The sequence below is a fragment of the Ramularia collo-cygni genome (assembly GCF_900074925.1).
Source record: "Ramularia collo-cygni strain URUG2 genome assembly, contig: RCC_scaffold16, whole genome shotgun sequence".
In the NCBI taxonomy this organism is placed as follows: Eukaryota; Fungi; Ascomycota; class Dothideomycetes; order Mycosphaerellales; family Mycosphaerellaceae; genus Ramularia; species Ramularia collo-cygni.
The window spans coordinates 711,179-735,732 of record NW_019716270.1 but is presented as its reverse complement, the minus strand read 5'-3'; the positions used below and the strand labels follow the sequence as shown (position 1 = coordinate 735,732).

General features: G+C 50.3%; 8 protein-coding genes; 4 read left to right on the top strand and 4 right to left on the bottom strand.

The window, feature by feature from the left end:
• Positions 1–816: 816 nt before the first annotated feature.
• RCC_09165 (uncharacterized protein) lies at positions 817–1,611 on the bottom strand (the record flags this gene model as incomplete). The annotated part of the gene is made up of 1 exon (XM_023774407.1): positions 817–1,611. The coding sequence occupies one exon, from the start codon at positions 1,609–1,611 to the stop codon at positions 817–819; it is 795 nt and encodes a 264-aa protein (XP_023630175.1).
• A 2,378-nt stretch (positions 1,612–3,989) lies between these two features.
• On the top strand, positions 3,990–7,262 carry RCC_09164 (related to sensor histidine kinase/response regulator TcsB/Sln1, putative; the record flags this gene model as incomplete). The annotated part of the gene is made up of 1 exon (XM_023774406.1): positions 3,990–7,262. One exon carries the CDS (start codon positions 3,990–3,992, stop codon positions 7,260–7,262), a length of 3,273 nt encoding a protein of 1,090 aa, XP_023630174.1.
• A 1,865-nt stretch (positions 7,263–9,127) lies between these two features.
• Positions 9,128–10,081, top strand: RCC_09163 (related to CYB2-lactate dehydrogenase cytochrome b2; the record flags this gene model as incomplete). XM_023774405.1 has 3 exons in its annotated part: positions 9,128–9,293; positions 9,359–9,564; positions 9,623–10,081. 3 exons carry the CDS (start codon positions 9,128–9,130, stop codon positions 10,079–10,081), a joined length of 831 nt encoding a protein of 276 aa, XP_023630173.1.
• A 1,575-nt stretch (positions 10,082–11,656) lies between these two features.
• Positions 11,657–13,792, bottom strand: RCC_09162 (related to ARS-1 arylsulfatase; the record flags this gene model as incomplete). XM_023774404.1 has 3 exons in its annotated part: positions 11,657–12,262; positions 12,320–13,428; positions 13,480–13,792. 3 exons carry the CDS (start codon positions 13,790–13,792, stop codon positions 11,657–11,659), a joined length of 2,028 nt encoding a protein of 675 aa, XP_023630172.1.
• A 243-nt stretch (positions 13,793–14,035) lies between these two features.
• Positions 14,036–15,490, bottom strand: RCC_09161 (related to ribonucleases; the record flags this gene model as incomplete). XM_023774403.1 has 3 exons in its annotated part: positions 14,036–14,892; positions 14,953–15,158; positions 15,231–15,490. The coding sequence occupies 3 exons, from the start codon at positions 15,488–15,490 to the stop codon at positions 14,036–14,038; spliced, it is 1,323 nt and encodes a 440-aa protein (XP_023630171.1).
• A 463-nt stretch (positions 15,491–15,953) lies between these two features.
• On the top strand, positions 15,954–16,943 carry RCC_09160 (related to mitochondrial methylglutaconyl-CoA hydratase (Auh), putative; the record flags this gene model as incomplete). XM_023774402.1 has 2 exons in its annotated part: positions 15,954–16,306; positions 16,373–16,943. The coding sequence occupies 2 exons, from the start codon at positions 15,954–15,956 to the stop codon at positions 16,941–16,943; spliced, it is 924 nt and encodes a 307-aa protein (XP_023630170.1).
• Positions 16,944–18,965: 2,022 nt separating this feature from the next.
• On the bottom strand, positions 18,966–20,538 carry RCC_09159 (related to putative tartrate transporter; the record flags this gene model as incomplete). XM_023774401.1 has 3 exons in its annotated part: positions 18,966–19,952; positions 20,011–20,190; positions 20,245–20,538. The coding sequence occupies 3 exons, from the start codon at positions 20,536–20,538 to the stop codon at positions 18,966–18,968; spliced, it is 1,461 nt and encodes a 486-aa protein (XP_023630169.1).
• A 1,586-nt stretch (positions 20,539–22,124) lies between these two features.
• RCC_09158 (related to Staphylococcus multidrug resistance protein) lies at positions 22,125–23,826 on the top strand (the record flags this gene model as incomplete). XM_023774400.1 has 4 exons in its annotated part: positions 22,125–22,202; positions 22,254–22,320; positions 22,375–22,534; positions 22,590–23,826. The coding sequence occupies 4 exons, from the start codon at positions 22,125–22,127 to the stop codon at positions 23,824–23,826; spliced, it is 1,542 nt and encodes a 513-aa protein (XP_023630168.1).
• Between the last annotated feature and the right edge of the window lie 728 nt (positions 23,827–24,554).

The window sequence follows — 24,554 nt, the reverse complement described above, 5'->3', positions numbered from 1 at the left end:
TGTGGTATATCTCAGTAAGTCACAAAAGAGCATAACTTTGGAAAACATAGCTGATTGACAAGCAGTTCGTGGATGCAATTGGAGAGATTCTTTGTTATGTCGTCCAAGATCCTGTCTTTCTTGCAGTCGACAGAGCGTACCTCTCAAACTGCGGACTTGAAGTCCTACGGGAGCGGAGGAACTGATCGATGGGGACAGTTTCGTCACGATGCCATTCACTCCCCTTGATCACGACGTCTTGACTGCAGATTTTCAGCCCGCTCTAATCATTGGCCTTCCTTATTCACCTACCATGAAGAATAAGCGCAGAGGTCTTGAACCGCAGAATTACCCAGATGGAGATGATCCGGGGAAGCAACAACGCCTTTAGGATGCCGAGGAGAAGTCTGATCGTTTCTCTCTTCGTGCGAAGAGTTGGCGGACTTCCTGTATCTTTGGTGGGAGTGATGGGCTTCATTATCTGGATTCTCTACAGGCATCTGTCAAGAAGGGCGGGAGTATAGAAGGAGTGTAAAGAGACGGAATCCTGATCGCTCCTCGGAATCAACACGTCTAGTATGTGGAGAGGACTGGCAATGCTTAGTTCGAGCAGGTCGTCTCCAGAGAATCATCTTTTCCAGAACATGAGATCTCCCGGTCATCGAAGCTTCCATACGTGGGAGGTTATGTATCCTCGATTGCGTGCTTCAAACGGGCATCTTGAAAGATCATGTTTGTCTCGAATACCACATCTCCACAATCGATGTTCATACGTACATCGGTGCCCGCGAGAGCTCAGTCCTGCTTTTCAGCACCGGGGGCGCCCGCTGAGAGCATTCAGTTCTCCCGAATCACCAGAACTCTGTCCTCCTCGTTGAAAACCTTTGTCAGAAGTTTGATGATCCACAATCTCATTTCCTTCGCCTTTTCATCCAACTCGAGGGCACGAGCCTCGCTGATACTCCGTCGACTGGTAATCGGCTCCTCCCACCCACTGCCTGGCTCATCCCAAGCGCGGACAATATGCACATCAACAACTATTTCCGCCCCATCAACCTCAGGTACCCATAAGAGCTCCTGTGCAGCAATCGGTCGTCCTGTGACTCTTGTGAGATCCACGTCGAAATGGAGCTCGATGAGCTTCGCATTGCTGATTGTATAGAATACATCGTTGAAATAATTGTAATTTTCTAAAAGCGGAATCACAAAAACCAATCTCCTGACCTTGGATCTGGTTGTATCGCTCAACTGCTCCCATTGATTTGGGACTCCGTGGTAGAAGACCGCCGCGCTGCTCTCGTAGAGGACGTCGGTAGCTTCTTCATAAATCGTCTTGTTGAGAGCTACAATCGCGGTATGAACGTCGCCTCCACGCCACTCGCACGTGCCGCATCCAATTGTGCGGATTGAGGAAGGTGCTGGCTTGCAGGTGCTGGCGAGGAAACGTCCACCGGGGCTACATTGCTTGATTTCTGGAAGTATGCTGCAGTGGACCCGCGTGACTGGAGGTGGCAGGAGAAGGAGCGCGTAGATGCGCTTTCGGAGTTCCAGAGGCAGGCGCATGAAGTGGCAGGTCGGCTCTTCGGGCGCATTGAGCGCCATTTCAGCGAGTATGTCCGCGGCGACGTCCATGTTGATGTTGATGTTGATGGTGGTGAGTCGGTGTTGTAGAGCAGAGAGTGTGTGGAAGGAAGAGCAAGAGGAAAGTGAGGCGGAAACAACAGGAAAAGCGACAAGCTCACTAGCGCCGTCATTTTCAATGACTGGACCCACCTTACTTACCGGAAGAGCAAACATCATGCACCGCGGTTCTCAAGACGAAGTACCTCATCTCCATTGAAGTGGATGCGGGTTTGAGATGATCAGGACACCCCCTCTCACGATACAACAGGCGAATACTGCTCCTTGTTGAAGGTATTGAGAATGAGCTCCCTCGACGCAGTTGGTGCAGTCTGTTGGGTAATAGGACTTCGCGCCAGCACAGCGCCCGGTGAGGAGACAGAAGAGCCCGCTTGGAATACAACCTGGCCTGATCAACGTCTCTTTCCACAAAGGACGCATTCTGGTCAACAGCAGCTTCAAATTGAGACAGAGCCTCGACCAACTGGGTGTCGGATTCTCCTTGTTGATACCACTCGAACAGCTTTCTCTCGACCCAGTGATTAACTGCAAGTGGACGAAAGACGTTTGCGGCAGCAGACTGCCCAGCCAGACAACGGGGAGACCTAGTAGGAGCAAAGTCTAGACTGATCAACGACGCATGTCGAAAAGGACGCAGTCCCATTGATAACAGTACATAGACAGAGCTTCGACAGATTGAGTCTGCGTTCCTCCTTCTGGAGGCCATCCGGAGTCCTTCCTCATGGCACAGCTTTGTTGGTGTCGAGATGCCTTTGCAGCAGCAGCGTGGCAAAATCAGACAAAGGAGACATCTGCTGCGAACAGAAGCTCGAGTCTTTCAGAGATGGCCAATAATTGGACGTCTCAATAGAGATGGCAAGCCGCACGAGCACCGATTAGATCCACGAACCAAAGGCGCTGGCAAGGAAGAAGAATGGCTTCAGTTGCTGCGCGTCACTCGTCATGTCTAAGCAAGCGCTCACGTTCTATCACAGAACGAGCACTCTGCGACAAAATCCCATGAAGACCCATCCGACAATTTTGCAGGCTCGACATCGCAAGGAGTGCTTTTTATACCCCAAGGACCTGCGCGTAGCAAAGGCAAGCGCAATTCTAGAGATGCGGCCTGTCCGTCGCTCACGCCTCGTATCAGCCTCGAATGTTGAGCGAGGCAGTTGAATACACATGGAGCTCAGAACTGTCCTGCACCATTCCATCGGCACCGATCGGCACGCCCAATGTTCACCTGCTTGCCATTGAGGTGACAGTATCATTGTCCTGTCTCATCACGGCCAGTCAGGACATCTCTGCGCCCATCTCTTGCTCCGCGTCGTCCCTCCGAGACACTCTCCATCCAATGGCTTAGTGTGTCCTGCCTCCATGTCCAGCTATGCTCACGACCAGGAGGAACGATGTTTCTTTGCATCATCCCACAGCAGCGATACGCAGGCCTGGGGTATCTCTTTCCCACACCAGATCTTGCGTTCGAGTCAACTCTGTGCTAGCTCTTCACAGCGCATGCTTCCTTTGCCGCCATATCTCAATTTTCAATTGACGCTTCCCAGCTCGATGCTGACAACAGACACGCCGTACCCAGCATCCAAAAGTGGCACCCGACGGTCAGATTTGTGCAACCGTGCAGCCTGCGAAAGCTGAGCACATGCCATGCTGCGATCCGGGGGGGTGATCCGCGACCCGGTCTAGGCTCTCTTGGACAGAACGAATTTCACAAACGTCTTCCGCGCCTTTCCGAAAGCATCAACTTTGTTTGAGCTTCTCTGCTCTCAAGCCGTAGGCCATGTTCAGCCCTACATTAAACTCGCGATCATTTGATCATTGGTCAGTTATGGAACGACCACAAGGACAAGGTGCTGCGAACACGAAACAATAAGTTGCAAGTCATTTGCTCATTTCGGTCGTGTCCAATCGTTGACCGACCATGTCACACGATATGCTTTCGAAAGTAGTCAGCCTTGGCGAACGGGACATAGCGTACCTGGACTAGCTCCGCCCGCATCCTGATTTCCTGAGGATTCGTTGAGGCTGTAAGATGAACGAGACCTTTGCTGCCTACAATCTCACCCATCACTCATCACCTGGAAGACGGCGGCCGACGGACGACGGGAGAAGTCACAAATACTCGCGCGAGACAGTCTAGGAGACAGATTCCGTACAGCCCGGATCTTCGACAAGCCGTCAGCGCCACACGAAGCACGACAACAGCTCCTCATTATTGTCATGACCATTCAGAGGTAGCGCAGCCAACATCTGGACGACAATGCTGGCCCAAGCATCATTCACTTGAGCAGAATGTATGACACAGATGCCCTTGTTGGCATAGGCACACCTTTCTCTATCCAGCCATTTGAGATTGCGAAACCTCCATCAGCATGAAGATCAAACTTCGCCAGCAACTTGCGCTCCTGCTTGTGCTCTCCGGCGCAATTGGACTTGCAGTTCTTGCGGTTGCAACATGGATTGTCAACTATGACTTTGTTCTGAATGTCTCGTCCTCTCGACTCGAAATCACGGCGTCACTCAAGGCGGCACAAATCGCCTACAATTTGGAGCTCATGCAGATTGCCGCCACATTCATAGCGGCCAGAAGCAGTATCCAGAATGCCCTGGTTCGATACAATAACGGTTTCAATACCTCTGCTGAGAATTGGGCTTCCGCGACCAGCCATTTGCAGGACACGCTAAGCAATGCCGGATTGATATCAAGCGCACTCGTCTTGCAGTGTCAAGTTTTCGCGGCAAATCCCGACGGGCCGAATGGTACAAGGAGTGTGATGAATGTCACGGGACCGGACTTTGATTCCATCACCCTGCCCTGGCTGGACGGAGATGGAAAGCAGTCTTACCTGGGTGAACCGAATACTGGCTATCCAGCTGCACTGTACCCCAACCTGACTATCGGAGAGGACGGACATGCCAATTATGATGGTGTGGAACTTGACCTCTACTCTACACTCGTCCTGGGACCGACCAGCATCAATTCTTCGTTTGCGCTTCTTTCCATGACCGTGCCGGTGATCAATAACAATTCCACCGAATCCCTTGTTGGATGGATCACAGTGGTGACCAATGCAAAACTCATAAGGGAAGTCTTCCAGGATGAGCGTGGCCTCGGGGATTCCGGCCAGACACTATTAATTGGACCCTCAAACGCGAACAATCTGTTTGCTCCCGGCATCATCGGGAATGAGAGCAGAGCGGCTTCCGCGGAGGTGCATTACGTACTTCCACTCAACATCACAGCCGAGYCTCGACACCCACTCCATGTAGCAGGCGCACCCAATCGGGATTTCACAGCCGACGATTTTCCTGCGGTCCGGCATGCAATAATTGAGAATGTCCGTGGAGTCAACGACGTCGGAAGTCTGATCAAAACCCACAACGAGGCGGGAAAGAAGGTCTCGGTGGGATACTCCACAGCTCCCACTATACTGGTGGATTGGGTGATTGTAGTTGAGCAAGCACGAAACGAGGTCTGGAAGCCAATCGACAGGTTGAGGGAGATCATTCTCGCTTGTCTGTTTGGTGTCATCGGTTTCATGTGTATTGTATCCTTTCCTCTGGCACATTGGGCTGTCCTTCCGATTGTGCGAATGCAAGCTGCAAGTGCACAGACGATAGTTCCGAGAGGCGGTTCCTTTAGCGGAAGTTCTGATTCTCTCGGCGAAAAGGACGACAGTACTGAAGGCGATCCCGAATTGGCCGATCATCGCAACAAAGGCTTCATCACCACATGCGTCGAGAAGGCCAAGGCGAAGAGACGGGCATATTATCATGTCGAACGAAGACCAGAGACTCGCGGAAGAATTCCTGGAAAGGTGCCCCTACGAAAACAACAATGGATCAAGGATGAGATGTATGATTTGGTGGTCACCTTCAACGAGATGAGTGATGAGCTTGTCTCACAATACACCAAGCTTGAAGATCGTGTGCAGCAGAGGACTGTCGAGTTGGAGCAAAGCATGAAGGCCGCTGAGGCTGCCAATGAAAGTAAAACATTGTTTGTGGCAATGTGCTCGCACGAACTCCGAACGCCTCTCAATGGGATTCTTGGGATGACGGCTGTATGCATGGAGGAGGAAGATCCCGTTCAGTTGAAGCATTCACTCAACACGATCTACAAGAGCGGCGATTTGCTGTTGAGGACACTGACCGATCTGCTCAACTTCAGCTCGAACCAACTCGGAAGTGGAGCTCTTACCCTGGACGAGAAGGAGTTTCCTGTGCGAGACCTGGAGACACAGACGATTGCCATCTTTGGAGAGCAAGCGAAAGGCAATTGGGTGGACTTGCGAGTCATCTTCGAAGAATCATCTGGAGATTCGTACGGCAATGGAACCTTCAAGGATATGACCCTTTACGCAGACATTCATCGCATACTGCAAGTGATTATCAATCTCGTATCGAATTCGCTAAAGTTCACACCCCCGGGAGGCTCTGTCACGCTGACGATCAAATGTTTGACGGAACCGCCGACGAGGAATGGATCACTGCTCAAAGGAAGGAGGATCGCCGAAAAGGGCACATCAACACCTCTTGAGAATGCGACTGCCAACTTCATCAACCCGCGAGAACTTTTCGACGTTCAGCTTGCTGCTCATCCGCAAGCGAAATCACCACCGCCAGGAAGGGACATGGTCATGCAGTTGGAAGTGAGGGATACAGGACCTGGAGTGGAGGAGGAAATGCTTCATCGTATCTTTGAGCCTTTTGTGCAGGCCGATGCTGGATTGAGCAGGAAGCATAGCGRGACTGGTTTGGGGTTGTCCATCAGCTCTCAGCTTGTCAGTCTGATGGGCGGAACAATTGGCGTGCAGAGTACTGTTGGCAAAGGGTCCATCTTTACGGTCAAGCTTCCGATGAGACTTGTACACGGATGCGATACACCCCGGTCTTCTTTTAGTCGGCCGATTTCGAGGATCCCTTCCACGGCGAGAATGCCCACAATCCCTAATGGTCGCACTCCGAGCAGCGAGCTCACGCTGGTAGGGATGTCGGACTCGATTGATTTCCAGGTGGCATCGCCGTCAGAGGCGTCGCCTTCAGAGTCGGCACCCAAGTCGTCAGAGTCGGTACCCAAGTCGTCGGAGCCTCCACAAAGACCGGTGGTGGTGACTAGACGAGTCAGCAAAACTAGCCCGCAAGACTTCAGCAAAGCTCGTGTTCTCGTTGCTGAAGACAACAAAGTGAACCAAGAAGTCATCCTCCGCATGCTCAAACTTGAAAAGATTTTGAACGTCACCATCGCAGCAGATGGTAAAGAAGCTCTCGATCTGGTCAAGAACAGGGAGGGAGACTTCCATACCTACGACATTATCTTCATGGACATTCAAATGCCCAACATGGACGGCCATTGCGCGACAAAGTTAATCCGAGAGTCTGGCTACAAAAAGCCAATTGTGGCTCTAACGGCTTTTGCAGATCAGAGTAATATTGATGAGTGCTATGGGAGTGGCATGGATTACTTCCTTTCAAAACCGATCAAGAGACCTTTGTTGAAAAAGGTACTTTCAGAGTATTGTTTACCGGCGGCGAGTGAGGAGGGTAATAAAGAGGCAGAGACACAGGATGCTRCGAGGAACCAGAGGGATGGAAAGAATCCAGAAGATATCATTGCTGGTACTGAGAAAGCCGGTCAGAGTTGAAGATTGATCTGCGATGGAGTGATCTGGAAATTTTATGATGTTTCAGCGTGGAGTTGGGGATGTGGAATCGGAAAATGGACAATGTACGTCCGCTGTTTATGCATACTATGTACTGATAACTACTTTTGTTAGTGCAAGACAAAACTCTTCAATTTTTGCACTGGTCACTCGATTCCTTATCATGCGTGGGGATGGATTCTGGTTTGGTCGGCCTGGGCTGGTCCAATAGAAACGGAACATGACAGATGACAGTTCAATTCAACAACCATGGAGAGATAACAGATGACATACTACCCTTCCCACAGACGCATTTCGCTTACTTCATCACCTGTTCACTCTCTCACATTTCCACCCTGTCACTCATCGCGATATCAATCAACATCGACCTCACAGATCTTGACACAACTTACACCATCGGATTTCAGAATGCTACACCAGCGAAACCAAACAAATCTTTCTTCGACCTACCCGCTGAAATCCGCAACCGGGTGTACCGCCTCTCCCTAGTCTACGACCGACCACCAAATCGACATCCAGTTTCCCTGCCGCTGCGAGCCCTGTAGCGAAAAAGTCGCGCTATCCCTCCTCCTCAGCTGCCGTCGAATCTACCAAGAAGCCAGTCCGATTCTTTACGGTGCCAACACCTTGTTTTTTTTTTCCACAGGAACATCATGCGAACTACCTGGCTGGTCAAAATCGGAGGGCGACAAAACCTCCTTGGGACTGTAAAACTCGATCTTGGCTACGGTGAGCACATGATGCAATTTGGGAATTTCTCGATTTGATGCGGGAACTATGTGGCTGGGAAAGGATTGTGTGCAAAATTGACTGCGTCGAATACATGTATTTTTTGGCCGTAAAGTCCTGCTAGAATATCTCCTCCACGAACCGGAAATCAATGGATTTTTTCAAAGGCTCGGGGGTGGAAAAGAATTGGCTGGGTGATGCGTGTGCGGAGACATGGCGAAGGACGTGTACCAATACCGCACTAGGGTACGAATGAAGATGAGAAGGGGGAAGAGAGGGAGCTCCCAAAAGAGGATGAAGAGAAGAGCTATGGCGGGAAGACAAGAGACATACCCTTGTTCGAGACGAGTTGACTTCACCTTCGAATTTTTGATCTGTGTATAGCTGCGCGGCTTGGGTTCGAAAGTGCTTGTCGGTCAGCTAAACGCACATTCGTACAAGTGATGCCTCAACTGATCAAGAAACCTGTGGAATCAAATGGCCGCATGCCCTGTGCAAAAATATCACACATGGCTTCAAGCTTTCATGTCTGCTTCCAGCCGTTGGTCCATCCGCTGGTCCGTATCAATCAGAGTTTACAATGATCGGAGTCTAGCGAGCCAATCACGGGGCTAGGATTACGCGGAAAACAAAGCTAGCTTGTGACAGCGAAAATGAAGTGAATCTACAWTTCACACATTCCCTCTCTAAGTGATAGCCATATGGTCAATACAGCACTGCCCATCAACACGATAGACAGCCACTCTACATTTATGTGAGATGACCAAATTTTGGACGGGCTATCCCAAGGGTCTATCATGATATGTATTGCTTCACACTCTTGGCGCAGCTGACATTTCACTTTCTTTGCAATGTCTGCTTTGGGCATCGTGGGTCTTGGCATTGCCATATAAGAACTCGGGCAACACCACAAGTGCTTATGGAGACAAACTTAATGCGACTGCTTACGGCAATGCTATCCGCGGGATATGTATGCATCCGTGCTCCGTCTTACCATTTGAGAGGGGTAAAACTTGGCGGGTTGCCGCCAGTGGCCTATAAGAGGATGTACCTGACAGGACATTCTAGAAGGGTTGTTCTCCTTTCTCTTGCAGGAAGTACAGATGATACATGATATAATGTTTTGGGGAAGTTTTGTTTTGCTGCCAGCAGTCCTGGGGCCGTTGGTACATGCCGCAAGACACTTTCTCGAGGAACCGGATACGGGCCATGCATCTTTCTTCCAGAGCATTACGAACGAGACTTCTTCGCTGCCAGAGTTGGAGGACATTGCTACTTTATATGGTATCTCTCAGTCCTTATCCGAATGGGAAAATTGGACGAAGACTGATAATTGATGTTGGTGGTAGACTTTCAATACGTAGCGCAGCAGCATCTCAATGAAACCTCCTACACTTACTACCGCAATGGCGCCGGAGGGGAATGGTCATATCGCAACAACCTCGAAGCATTCCCACGCCTAAGATTCCGCCCGAGAGTGATGCTGAACATCAATAATGTCGAGGAGAGTCTCCCAACCCGTATCTTAGGTTTCAACTTCTCCGCACCGTTCTTCGTACGAACAATCACATCTACCTCCAAGGTAGCAAGACATAACTGACGACACGACGTAGATCGCTCCCGCAGCCCGAGCAGGCTACGCTCACCCCGATGGCGAGATGGCTTTGACACAAGGGGCTGCAGCAGGTAATATCCTCTACATCCCTTCCGATCTCTCCACCCGCACAAAAGCAGACATCCAATCCGCTCGCGCAACGGGACAAATCATGTTTCAACAACTCTACCTCGATCCCCTCAACGGCACCAAAACTATGCAACAAATCCGACAAGCAGAAGAACTTGGTTTCAATGCTCTAATTGTAACGGTCGATTCCCCAGCCGATAGTAATCGTCCCCGAGCAATTCGTATGGGAGTTGGGAGTGCAGATGATGCGTACACGAGTTTCACATGGGATCAACTGGATGAAATTCAAGCTCAGACTCAACTTCCTATCATTGCCCAAGGGAATACAAACGTGGGAAGACGCGGTGATTGGTGCGCAGAGGGGATTGAAGGCGATGTATTTGAGTAATCATGGAGGAAGGACGGTTGATGGGAGTCCGAGTCCTTTGGAAATTGCCATGGAAATTCGAGAATTTGCGCCGTGGGTGTTTGAGCAGATGGAGGTTTGGGCGGATGGTGGGGTTAGGTATGGAGCTGATGTGTTGAAGTTGTTGGCGCTTGGGGTTAAGGCGGTGGGGGTTGGCGAGGCCGTTTATGTTTGCTAATGTTTATGGAGAAGCGGGTTAGTGAACTTTTGTGGAAGGTTGGACGGAGAGGGCGTGAAGCTGACGGTGATGTACAGGTGTGGAACGAGCTGTTGATATCATGAAGAGGGAGGTTGCTATCGACGCGGCGAATATTGGAGTGGGGGATATCAAGAAGATCAACGAGACTTATGTAAGTGTTAATGTCGCTGAAAGTTAGACTTTAAGACGTACTAACTTACATAGGCAGGTTGATCTCAGGGGATACTCAACCCAATGGGGTATGAAGAGGTAATGATCTTGATACAGAGAATCACAGGGTGAATCTATCGGACGAGAAAAATCATTCACCCCGTCTCAACGCTAACAATTATCGTGACGAGGATTGTAAGACTAAAGTAGAAAGTTCAAAAACGTATTTCCACTCAATTCAAGAATGAGGCCCGGGATGCCAAATTTCACCTCAGCCTTTCTCTATCACCGACTATCTCATAATGACTAACACGACCTCTATCATCATGGCAACATTCTAACCCCGACTATCTCCTTATTATCACCCGAACTTCCTTATAGCAAACTCGTCGAAAGGTCGTAAGATAGTAGTAACGAATCCCCTCCTCCTAAAACCCCCTTTTTAGACCTCCCCGCTAAGCTCTTTCAAACAACCTTCACCCTCTCCCTAAAACAACAATTACTCAAATCTATTACTCCCGAAAATAGGAAACATACTAACGTAAGCCCTACGAAATATCCCCTACCCTCCTTCCTCTATCCTACTCTTCAAATCCCCCTTAAAGAAATCCTAATCCTCTACGAAAAAGTTAAACTCTTCTCCGAAAGAACTAATAATATAAGAAGATTCCCCCGAGACTAGATTACCCTATACTACGCCGACTATCTCCTTAGGGCAACATTTATTGAACAACGATAAAAGCAAAAGCGAAGATAAGATACTAAAATAATTCCATCTCTAGGAAATACTTTCGCTACCTTTAAGCAGTTTCTTTGCGGGAAGGGATTACATATCCTTGTTTTATTGTCAGAGATAAATAGAGGATATAGAATGAAGCTCTTTTTAGTTCAAGGGGAGAAATCGGTAAGGTATCATGAGAATTATAATTAGGAGACGCTTTAAAAGGGGCTGAAGGAAAAAAACAGTAGCGAAGGATAACTTTACTTACGGCACCTTTTATGCTTTATAAGTAGGGGAAATGAAAAATAGAAAGTCAGAAAGCGGAGAGGCCTTTGTCTATTTCAATCATCAGACAAGAACATCCACAGTGACAAGGAGAGAATACCTCATAATCCCTCTCCCTCTCCCTAAATCCCACGCCCTCTACAAGAATCACCATCAAACCCCCAAAAGTCCCAAAAACCGACAAAAAAAACATCCTCCTCCTCTACCCACCCTCATCAAACAAGTACCCCCAAACACGAAACCTCCCACCATCCCAAACAACCCCCTCACTCTCCAAAATAAACCCCTTCTCACACCTCTCAAACCCCACCCGTCCAATTTTCTCCCCAATACCCTCATAAACCCCATCGAATTCCTTCCTCATTGCATCCCTTAAATTCCTTACAACAACATCTCCCTCCCGGTTCCTCGGGACTTTCAGTTCATCCTCATTATTTGTATTTGTATTGGGAGGATGTAAAGATTCCCAAGGATGCGTACATTCCCTCCCCTTACAATTCTTCAGGACGAGGAGGAGGGCATCCAGGCGGGAGAGGAGGGTTGTTAGAGGATATTTCTCTTCTTGAGCCTGAGGATCGGGGTGCGTTATAGAGGAGGAATGTCCAAGGTGAGGAGGAGGAGGAGTGTCCAAAAATTGGGGAAAAGAGGCGTGATAGGGTGGTGAATCAATCTCCTCCCTCTTCTTCTTCTTCTTCTTCTCGCGGAGGTGGGTGGTTGATGTCCCAGTGAAATTCTCCTCGGACTCAAAAGTGATGAAAGTGGTGGAATGATTTGATGAGTAGAGATTATCTATTTGGTAGGGATCATGCTATTGAAAGTCAGTTGAGCGAAGCATAACAATCATCATCAGGACAGCAAGACTCACCACCAAATCATAAAGCTCATGCTCCCCACCACACCAAACCATATACAAAAAACTATACCCCTTCCCCACCACCCTCACGGCTTTATACGTATGATTCGGGTACAAGACACTTCCAAATTTCCCCTCGGACATGATAATCCCCCACATTTCCACATTGACATGTTCGTTCCTCTCTTCTTTCCTCTCAGCTTCGAGCAAATCCAACAAAGGGATTGCCTGCCCGTCGAAATCCTCCCGCATCTTCTGCGCGCCTACGAGGGAGAGGAAAGTGGGTGCTAGATCTGTGTGACTGGTTACTAGATCTGTGGTGTGGTTTTGGGGGATTCCGGAACCGCGGATGAGAAAGGGGATGTTGATGTCCTCTTCAAAGGCACATTGTTTTCCCGGTTGTAGGCGGTGTTGACCGATGTGGTAGCCGTTATCCGTGGAGTAGATGATGTATGTTTCATTCAGAATTCCAGACTTCTCCAGCCGTTCGATGAGTTCTGGGATGATTTCATCCACGGATTGGAGAGATTGGAGTCTTTTGCGGTAGAAGTTGTCGTTGTATTCCAAATTCGACGAGTTTTGATGAGGCAGACGGGAGATCCAACTCACGCTGTGGGGATCTTGTGGGTTGAAGTGTTCGGTTCGAGGGACTTTTACTCCGGGGAATAAATGTTTGTGTCTTTCCGCTGGGACGGGAGGAAGTTGGATGTTGGAGTGTTCGGTGAAGTTGTCAATGACGTTGGAATTGATGTGCACATTTGTATGTGGTGCTGTTGGAGCTATTGTGAGGAAGAAGGGCTGGCTCGTTTCTTGCTGAATAGTCATGGCATCATCGAGAAAGGCAAAAGATTTGTCGCGGATCAGGTCGGTGCTGTATTGGTTTGGGTAGGACTGGGGCTTGCCACCATTTCGGGAGAAGGTGGTGTTGAGGTATTCGTATGTATATGGGTCGAGGAGAAATTCACTCCCAGTCCAGCCTGCTGCGGGGGGAGAGGCGTAATTGTCGACGGTTTGAGCATTGAAAAGCTTGCCGACGTAGTATGTTCCATATCCGACTTCTTGTAGCCACAGAGGGAGGTATGCATCGTTGAGGCCTTGGGAGATGAATTTGGGGTATCCACCTACGATTATCAATCAACATACCTTTCACTGTGAGAAAAGTCGGTCCTTACCATGCGGTGGATTAACATCGGTAACATTCGTATTATGCGCCGCCTTTCCCGTCCACAGACTCACCCTCGAAGGACAACACAACGCCACGGTACAATAATGATTTTGAAAGGTCGTTCCCTGGTCGGCAATGTATTTCTTCAAATGCGGCATATATGATAACGAGTCCATATGGAGGTCCTGATCATCGGTGAGGATGAAGACGATGTTGGGCTGCTTCTTCGTCTTGGGCAGTCCAAGAGGTTCTTGCTCCGCTCCATTGGAAAAGCCAGCCCATAACAGTAGGAGGGGGAGGAATGTATTGAATATTGCCATACTTGATGGATGGAAGAATGTCGTGTTCTGATACTTTGTCGAGGTGCAGTCGTGCAAGGGCGATGACGTGATCAAAGCTTATTTATACGAGTGAGTGCCAGCGAGGGTGAGAAACAGCCATATCAGAGCGGTTCAAAATCAGGAAAACGAGGATCCTCATGAGAATAGCAAGGAAGAAGTGAGACGATGATCTTCATCACTCTAATTGCGGTCTGTTTCTCATCCCTCTATATCACAACAAATCTACTTTCCCTGCCACTGAATCTCCAACCCCACAGAATGTGCACTGCCCTCATAGACAGCAACCTGCGTACTCCCACTCGCGGTGGAGTCGGCCGAGAAATCCCCACTACCACCATACAATAACGTCGTCGCATTCGCTCCAAACACGGTGGCAGCAACACTCGATCCACACGTCAACTTGCCCGAAACAATGCCACAGCTTCCCTTTGAAGATTTCAGCGTGAAGCCCTCCTCCCCGGAAGGAGTAGCTGTGATGGTCGCGCAAGTGCCGGAAGTATACCATGTTCCCGCAGATATGATACATCCCTTTTGGGATCCGTTGGTGAGGACGTTGAGGTAGCCGGATCCGGAGAAGGGGGTTCCTGGAGAGGAGGTAGGAGTGGAGCCGGGAGRGGAGGAGGTGGATGTTGGAGAAGCACCGCCATTTTTGGGCTTGTATTTGATTCCGCTGCTGGGACAGTTGGATCTCGTCAACGACTCTGCGGCGATGAAGTTCCCACTCTGCAAGGATCCCTTGACGTTATAAAAGTACCACAGCTCGTCCAGTTCGCCGGATCGACAGCCCACGTAAGGTGTGAAGCCGCCGTGGTTCTTGGCCAGAGCATTCTGGATTTGGCTCAGAGAGTAAGTTGTCGAAGTGGAGGGCGTGATGCCTGCTTCGGAGAGCCATTTGTAGGATGGAAGGGATTGAAAGAGGGAGACTGTGCGGTTGAAGAATTCGGGAACTTCCTCCGTGGGTTGATAATTGGTGTAGCAGTCCGGGTCGAGAGTGCTGATGCAAGTCCCKTGCTTTCCCCAYTCGTGCTCCCAGAAGGTCTCGGAGGAGCCGGAATTGCTGGTCCAGTAGGTTTGCATGTCTGTGATGGAAGAAGTGTTAGTGGGGTGCGTGGCGAAGAATGATTGTTTGGTGCACTCACAGTTGACAAGGTCGGTCTGGCCAGCAGCCTGCAGGATTTGGGTGATGTTGGTGTATGCTCTGGCATCATCACAGTTGGCTTCATAAGTTCCATCACAGTTGTCGGGCCACAGGCCATGGATGGTCCAGCTATCGTCCGGTCCCGTCACGGGGTTCGTGTCCCAGAATTGCGTCTGGAGGAGAGCTCCACCAGGGGAGTTGAAGCAGCTAGATTTCACATGCACTCGTCAGTCTGACTGCCACCAAAGATGAAGGGTGAGATATCGTCAAGAAACCCACCACAAGTCCGCCACGGCAGAACTGTTGTGACAACTCAACTGCCCATCGGTAGAACAGCTCGCCGACGCAGCAAAAGCATCTTGTCTCGCCACGGGACTGCTCATTCCCAACCCCAGAACATTCTGTGCAGCACCCAACGCCGACAAGGCGAGGCCGGAAAGGGAGCGAATCGAAGGCATCTTGCTGCTCGTGTCGAAGAAAGTCTCTCCGGAAGGGACCAGAGCAGCATTTTGTACATTTTGTAGGGTTTGGTCCATCATGCTGTGCTTGAGTGACCTTCCTCAAGCGGTTGGTATCTTCCGCCCAATTAGCTAGCTAGCACAATAGTCTAATGTCTTCTGCCTTGTTTGCTTGGAAGGAAGCGATGGATGCTTGCRAGCCTGCCTACGCTTCGGAAGTAATGCAGGGGAAAGTGATGATCTGATGGAATGCGAAACGACGTGGTGACCAGTCATGTGCCCTCGAGGCGTGACCCATCGCCACACGTCCTCACTGGGAGTCGTCTGTCTCAGATACCGTGTCTTGAGCAGGCCGAACGATTGGCTGCACATATTGATGGACTTTGAGCAGATCAGCGGGTGGGGGCGCTTGAATTAGTAGGCACCTCGACGCTAATTGGCCCATCAATCCAGACTCCACCTACGCCATGCCATCAATCCGCACGCCTCACCCATCCGGTTGGAGGAGGGACGTGTAGGTCCTCCCAATAGCTATCAATTCCCCATGTTCCGACTCGCTCCACGCCTCGCCGGACGGCAGACAATAGCGTCGTTGGCGTCGATCGAGCGGACAGCGACGAGAGCAGCATATTCCTCGGGCTCCCTCTCCTCCACCATCCGCCTCACCAACATCCCGGCCCCGCATTCGGGGGAGATCACGGTGCTCTCCCTCAACCGGCCCAAAGCCCGCAATGCCATTTCCACCCAACTGCTGGGCGAATTGAGTCGCGTCGTCGAGCAATTACACGCTGAAGGCGAGAGGAGCAGCACCCGCGCCTTGATTCTCGCCAGTGAGAGCGATGAGGCCTTTTGTGCGGGCGCCGACTTGAAGGAACGCTTAGGATTCACCGAGGATGAGTGCGTGGACTTGCAAGTCAGTCATGCTATTCAATGGATATACAGGCTGATGATAATGCGATACAGCACCAAGAACTTCCTCGCCTCCCTCCGCTCCACCTTTGCCCGCCTGTCGACCCTCCCCATCCCCACCATTTCCGCCGTGAGCAGCATCGCCTTTGGAGGCGGCCTCGAACTGGCCCTGTGCACGAACTTCCGCGTCCTGGCCTCGACCGCCTCCGTCGGCTTGCCCGAAACACGTCTGGCTATCATCCCCGGCGGCGGCGGCACCTACCGTCTCCCCGCTCTCATCGGCGAAGCCCGCGCAAGAGATCTCATCCTGACGGGTCGGAGGGTCAGCGGGGAAGAGGCCTACTTTATCGGTTTGGCCGATCGATTGGTGCAGATCAACGAGGAGGATCTAAACGGCGCAGGCGTCGCGAGAGGGAAAATCCTCGACGAAGCGGTCAACATGGCCACGACCATCTGTGAGGGCGGACCTGTGGCCATTAGAGCCGCCATGCAGGCCGTCAATGGATGGAAGGCGGGAGAGGGGAGTGAGAATCGGGCGTATGAGATGATTCTCCCCACCCAAGATCGATTGGAGGCCCTGAAGGCGTTTGGGGAGAAGCGAAGGCCGACGTTCAAGGGGAGATGAGGAATGTCGTCGAAGAAGGTGGACGAACAGATGACTCCCTTCCTGCATATCATCATAACATCCCCTGGAAGGAATGAAAGGTATCGTCGTACATGTGTACTATAGGGTGGCAGATCACCAAGACAGCATGTCCCGCAATTGCTCTTGCCGATATGATGCGATGTATAATGCACGGCGTGTATATGGACTGGCTGATATCAATGTACACCCCGAACCCGCCGACCAGCTACATATTCGACGAAACCAAGTGCAGCCCGACCAAAGTACTCGAATGACATGGCACTGTCTCCATAGATGATCGGCTTACAGTACCCCTACAGTACCCCCATACGTATTGAAATTATCATCTTAGAACATCCGGTCCGCTTTCGCAGAGTCGTTGAGTCTTGGGAGTCAAGTAATGGAGAGAACTGTCGATGACTTCTTTCTTGCGGATGGCCTTACTTGTCGACCGCTTCGGTCGGCACAGACGGTGAATCAAAATAAGCAAGGGTTTGGAGAATGGTGAGTGGTGGTGGGTGGTGTCCGATGGGAATAATTGGTGTCGTGACGGAGAAATCGAACAGCATGGCCGCAAGCCTAGAAGAAAACAAATGTCAGTACTTTGGATCACTTCAAGAAGGTAGCGACTTCGAGCAACAGTTGGATGAGGGGAGTATCTTATCTAGTCAAATCTGCGAGATATCCCCTTTTTTTCTAAAGGGGTTGGAATCAAGGGGAATTGGTTACTTTACGAGTCTGAAGTTGTTCTTGATAACTGATTCTGATCCCTGGTTGAACCAGCATCTGCTACGTCTAGATTCAGCTGGTCTACTAGGGGGAAACGAAGAAGCAAACTAGAATAGTACGAGTAATGCGTAAGAAGTGTCATATAGTTCGACGAGGTGACCGATATTTGCTCGAGCAAGCATCGGACACATTCCATATAATCGACGCTATAAAACTGCCGTATCCTATCTACACCTACGCTGTCGTAGTCGTAGAAAAGCGAGATTCGATAGGACGACTTATATACTATGTGGTTGAAAAATCCGGTATATAGAAGTAAAAGTGATGGAAGATCTCGTCATCTAAAGAGCCAGAGCATCTTCTTCTAGTAATTTGGGATCGATGGTCTTTTAGTAAAGCAAAGGTTAGCAATTTCGCTTGGTCTCACAATTCCTTGTAATAAAGCGGCGCTGTAGAAGACCTATTATCGAGCAGCAGTGGGGAATCGGGTGGAAAGGTGACGGAGAAGTATATCCAAGGAAAAGGCCATCGAAATGAAGACGTAGCACCGTTGCATGATCCCGCAAAGTAACTCTGCAGAGTCTATAGATTGTAGAACAACAGCTCGATCCAAACTGCTGTAACGTAGAACAAAAGACGACGGGCTAGCAGAACAAAAGGAGAAAGTTGGTACACGGCTTAATTTGCGATGAGTAGAGCACATGTACTAATTTTCACATGCCATGCCAAGTGAAATCTCAACCTTTAGCAAAGTCCATGGAGAGCCATGGCTCCTAACTTCACATTTCCATTCCATTTAAAATTAGCTAGAGGCATATGTACCACCACGCTTTAAAACATTCGTTCGTCGATGTCATGGATGCGGTCTTCATGTTGTTTTGTAGCACACAGAATAACTTACTGTGCGGGTCGGAGCTCAGTGGGAAACAAAAAGAATGTCCGGCTGTCTTGCAAGGTCGGTACGATTGGGTTACTCTCGGTCGAAGCTAAGGTAGAGCTGGTCTTCTTGCGTATGTTGCTGGTCTATGGCAGAGTGCTGWACCAAATGGCAAAAATCAAGTGAAAGCGACAATTCATCTCGGAGAAATGTTTAGCCGTCCCGCCATCACAGAGGACCCGTATAATCGATCCCTTCGCACAGTTCACACATGGAAGAGATGGAAGAGATGGAAGAGATATGAAAGTAGAGGGCGTTCATTGATACTGCCGTCAAAGCTGGTGGTCATGGTCATTATCATCATGTATACACATTAGCCGTAGCTAGCCACACACACACACAAGTCCCACACGCTCTCAATAAGCATATCTCAGGACCGTCTCATCCTCAGTCTGTCGAATCTTCTTGTTATCGCGCATCAGCCATAACCTCATAACCCATGCCAGAAGAGCCGTTGCGAGGGAAAAAGCCGCGCTGCCGAGCATAGCGGGGAGGTAACGCGGTTGACTGGCGTCGGTCCATAAATATKGCGTCCAGATGAATGATACGTTGGCACAGGTGTTTACTATAGCCAGCGCGCTTGCTTTCTTCTCTTTACTTTGGCCACAAGTACTGGAGACCCAGCCGAGGATGATACTGTTGACGGCGTAGGTGCCAATGGCAAAGACACACATGGCGAAATAGCGGGCTCCCACGTTGAGAGTCGCACAGGCCAGGACGAAACCAACCACAGCTACGAGCTTCGCAGAGGTGATGTGCCATGTTCGCTCGTTGAAGCGTCCGGATTGGTATGACCAGTAGATGGAGGTGAAGCCAGCGATGAGATAGGGAGGGCAGGTCAGGACAAGGGTAATCTTCTCGCCGAGTCCCATTGTCTCAACAATGGACGGGAAGAAGTTCTTAAAACCATTGGCGGCGAGATGCATGTGTTGCATCAAAGCAAAGAGCCAGACTTTGGGATCGGCGGCAGCCTGCTTGAGACCCACCCATGGGCTCTTCTTGCCCTCTTCTCCAACAGTATCGCGGACAATGCGGCCGTTGGCGAGGAGACGCTCCTCGGGAGTCAACCAGCGGGTGTTGGTAGGGTCGTCAGGAAGGATGAATCCGGCTCCGATGGCGACGAGAAGGGTCGCAGCGCCTTGGATGATGAACAGCCAACGCCATCCAGCAATACCGGCGACGCCATCCAACTCGAAGATTCCGAGAGCGATGAGTCCGGCGAAAGCAGTGGCGAGGATGTTGCCTGTGTAGAGGATCGAAATGCGAGTGGCAATCTCTTTKCGCGTGTAGAAGATTCCGAGAATGTAGAGAGCACCTGGGTAGTATGGAGCCTCAACAACGCCCTTTGTAATAGCCATGTCAGCATTCATGTGTGCCGCCTCACAGGAGGACAGGACTTACGAGGAAAAATCGGGTCAAGAGCAGGCCTTTGAAATCGTTGGCGAGGGCAGTGAGACCAGAGACGATAGCCCAAAGTGCCGCAAAGCTTGCCATGTACCATGAAGGTCTTAYACGGGTAAGAAGCATGTTGCTGGGGACTTGTCCAAGAATGTAACCGACGAACAGGATCGAGACACAGGTCTGTGATGGTGTTAATATTCTCCCCCAAGCATCCTCATGCAGACTGGAACATACCTGATACTGTGTATCCGTCACACCAGTATCCTCCACAATGGTGTTGATCTTTGCGAGAGCGATGGCGTTGCGATCAAGATAGTTGAGCCAGTACATGATCCACAGTGTTGGCATAATGTATCGATCCAGCTTCTTCACCAAAGCAATCTCTGCTGGGTCTGTCTTCTTCTTTGCGACTCCGGAGTAATCGAGCCCGACTTGCTCGCCTTCGACATCCTTGACAGCATAGTCGCTGTCTCTTGATTTGGTAGGAGCCAGCACCTCAAGGTGTGAGACGCCAGCCTTCTCATCCATCTTGACGTCGGTCATGATGTGTCGAGAGGGAAGGAGTGAGGGAGAGTGAAAAAGATGAGGGTACGAAGAAAGTTGTACCACCTACCCTTGCGACGACAGGCCTGCTTTATACATCGTCCCATGCTCAGCCTATCCATAGACTCACCCGGGACATTATCTTGAACACGACATGGTGGATCAGGCCCGCACGCCGGAAGAATTGGGTCTGATCAATGGCGCCTTTCCGCCCAGGGAGCTCCTGCATGGACCATGGGGAGAAGCTGCGGAGAAGTGCAGCACAGATGCAAGCCAAGGGGAATTGATCCATAGAGGAAGATACGGCGTTTGGTGGCCGGCGAGTGAAGGCATGGAGGCCACCAAGCTATTGGCTCTCCCGAACATCTTCCCACCAGCCAAGGACAGATGGCTTGGAGGGACAGGGCGATAGTGTAGGAATACACTGTAGCGACGTGCAGCATTGGAGGCGCTTAGTCTAGACCTCCTTGGCTTGGCTTGGGTGGGGTCTTGGAATCTCTGGGGAGCATGGATTATGGAGAAGCCACGCGCGAGAAGTCCGGGGTAAATCTCGTCTAGCACGTGGACAAGGTGTACGGTATTGTGGGGAAGAAGACTCTTCCAAGATTTTGGCCGTGCTTCCAGGGCGGAGATATTGCATGTTGAGATTCAACATGTCAAAGGGCGGTGCAGCTGGGCGATTCGTTCTTCTGGTCGAGTCCATCCACGACCATCAACGACCAACAGCTGATGTATAATCTTCCGCAAAGGTCAACGCATAGCCAGAATAGTGTTGCATCTCCAGGCGAAAGTCTCATCACAACAACTCATAACTTAGGCGGATCCGAGATACACCGCATGCAAGTTTACGAGAAGGACCGGTTGCGTGCTCCTCGTCCCCTCGTTGCGCATCCAAGCTCTACCTTAGCCTCCCTCCATCGGTAAGCCGACCTGGATGCCGAGCATTGGCGTCTTTTGGAAGTCTCAGCCTTGTGACCAGTAGGAGGCAATATGATAGCCGCACAGCAGAGCAGGATGGTGAGTCCTGCGAGTAGCTGCGTGGTAGGGAATGAATGGCTCAGGTCCCTCAAGCCTCCAGCAAATTCATCGGCATGTTCTTAATCCAAGACCAGGGCATGCCTCTCATGGTGGGAACGGTGAGGCGCACAGTCGCATGCGCCAGTTCTTATTGAAGGTCTTAGGTCTTTCAATAAGAAATCGAGTAGTGGCATTGTGGCACAATGGAGTGCTTGGGGGCTTGGTACTCTCCAGGTGCTTCGTGCAGGGATAATCGTGTCGAGGGAGATTTGCGGGATGTTTCGGAGTGCCACCAAACGAGAGAGACAGACAGACAGACTTCGTTCATCACATTCAGACCGAGTCACCTCCTCAATCATCACAATCTGCCAGAATCCAGCGTGATGGGGCATCGCAAAGAATCAACTCCGCCAACATCGGCGCGATATGAGGAGTTAAGTACTTCCTCCTCCGACATCGGGGCAGACCGCGATAGCCGATACATCCAGCATCTTTCACCTTCCACTTCACCTTCAGCAAACATCCACCTTGGCAACAAGATTGGCGTCCTCTGAATGTCGGTCGTCACTCGTCCATTCACCTGGTTCTATCATGAGTTCGGGGTGGTTTCGATAGCCACGACAGGCCGAAATGTAAGTTTGATATCCAAGAAAGTTTGAGTCACATGCTGATCGCATGACAAGGCATATCTCATCATCCTGTCCCGTGCTTTGCGCATGTTCGCCTATGGAACGAACACGCTCATACTTGGTAAGCCGTATGTTGCGGGTAGAGCGGGATAGGGTGCTGACCACCTCTCCCAAGCATTATTCTTCAACGAGCTTGGCTTCACGGATTCCAGGATAGGGTTGTTCATGACCCTGACGCTAGCTGGGGATGTTGTTCTTGGGACCTTTCTCACCCTCATTGCGGATCGGGTGGGGAGACGAAAGATTCTGTTTGGAGGAAGCTTCCTGATGGTGCTGTAAGTGATTGTGTGCTGTGTGCAGTGTTGAATGAGATGCTGACTTCCTCCCCAGAACTGGAATCATCTTCGCCTCTTTTGAAAACTTCTGGATACTGCTCTTTGCGGCTGTCATAGGAGTCGTGAGTGCCACGGGCGCAGACTTTGGACCATTTCGATCGATCGAGGAGAGTATTCTCTCCCAGCTCACCACTCCCAAGACGAGATCGGACGTCTTGGCTTGGTATGTGACGATATCTGCCGTGGGATCCTCGGTTGGCGCGGAAAGCTCTGGTCGGATCATCGAGTATCTTCGCGGCAAAGACGGCTGGTCTTTGGGGAATGCTTACCATGCTCTCTTCTGGATCTACGCGGTAATGGGACTTGTCAATGCGGGACTCGTCTTACTTTTGACAGAGGAATGCGAAGCCGATGCAAAGCAGGAAGAATCATATGCCCAAGTCTCGCAAGAAGAACATACACAAACCTCACCAGAAGAACACGAAGATGGTGTTGAGATGACAAACGGTAGCCATCGCACCACCAATCCCCAGGATATCCTTCCGGAAGCTCCGCTCGCTCCGTCATCACAGTCTCGAATCCGAACATGGATTACACGATGGATGGGACCAATTTCGAATTCAACCCTAGCAATCGTGTACAAACTTTGGATTCTGCTGGCGATCGACTCCCTGGCTGACGGAATGGTCCCATATTCCCTCACAACCTACTATCTGGATGGCAAATTTCACCCTTCGAAATCCACCCTCGGAGACATCACTTCGGTCAGTTATTTCCTCACTGCAATCGGTGGTATCTTTGCTGGACCAACAGCAAAGAAGATTGGGCTGGTCAATACTATGGTGTTTACACATCTCCCTTCCTCAGCAGCAGTCTTGATCTTTCCATTTCCCAATATATTCTGGATGGCAGCACTTCTTCTCTTCATTCGCGCTGGATTGAACAATATGGATCAAGCTCCTCGAGCAGCTCTCATTGCTGCTGTGGTGAAGCCACAGGAAAGAACAGCTGTAATGGGCATCACGAGTATGCTTCGAACGCTGGCTGCTACTACAGGTCCGATGGTCACCGGTTTCCTCGCGGCAGGAGATCGTTTCTGGATTGCATTTGTTGCTGGAGGTGCGTTCCGGATCACGTATGATGTGGGACTTTTCATTGCCTTCAAGAATATCAAACTTCATCGGTATGAAACGACGCAAGAGGTTGGACCTGTAGAGGGAGATTTTTCTTTGCAGGGAGATAGTGATGATGACGATTATCATGGCGAGGATGATCACGAGGCGCTGAAGTAACTTGCGATGAAAGGAGGCACGAATGAATGACGAGAAGGAGGCACGAATGAATGACGAGAAGGAGGCACGAATGAATGACGAGAAGGAGGCACGCATGAATGATGAGAAGAAGTGTCACGACGATATGAGGTATAGATCTAGATTTTTTGTTCGTGGTTTGAAAGACGATTATGATATTACCATCCTGCACTTCTCGTGACGTTAAATCACTTGTTGTCAACCGTACACGCGCATGTGCGTATTAGCCTCGTCATGTGCTCTCCTCGCTGCTGAGGAACCAGTGTTCGCGACACATGGCAAACAATGTAGACACTTCCTTCTGGTCTATCAAGTCCTACTGGGAGAGATGTGTGATTCGAGGCCCGCTCAAGTTGGGTTTCACAATGTCGTGGCGTTGAAGGGTGATGTGCCTTGAAAGTATCCACACACAATATCGACATAAGATATGTGGATTGTAGCATTGCGACAATGATGATTCACTCGGACGTACCATGACTACCGAATGCTTCATAGCATAGTCAACTACTTCCTATTTAAGTAAAAATCACAAGCTCCTAGCTGAAGCTATATGGCATTCGCCTTACAGGTGTGCGTCCTGCTAGAGCTCTAGTACACTACCCCAACCCTAACCCTAGATAGAGGTCCACACTCAACATTTGCCAAGGACACGCCCCGTCGCGTCGACGTAATGACCTCTTTACCTTTCTCAACAAACTGTACATCTTCTA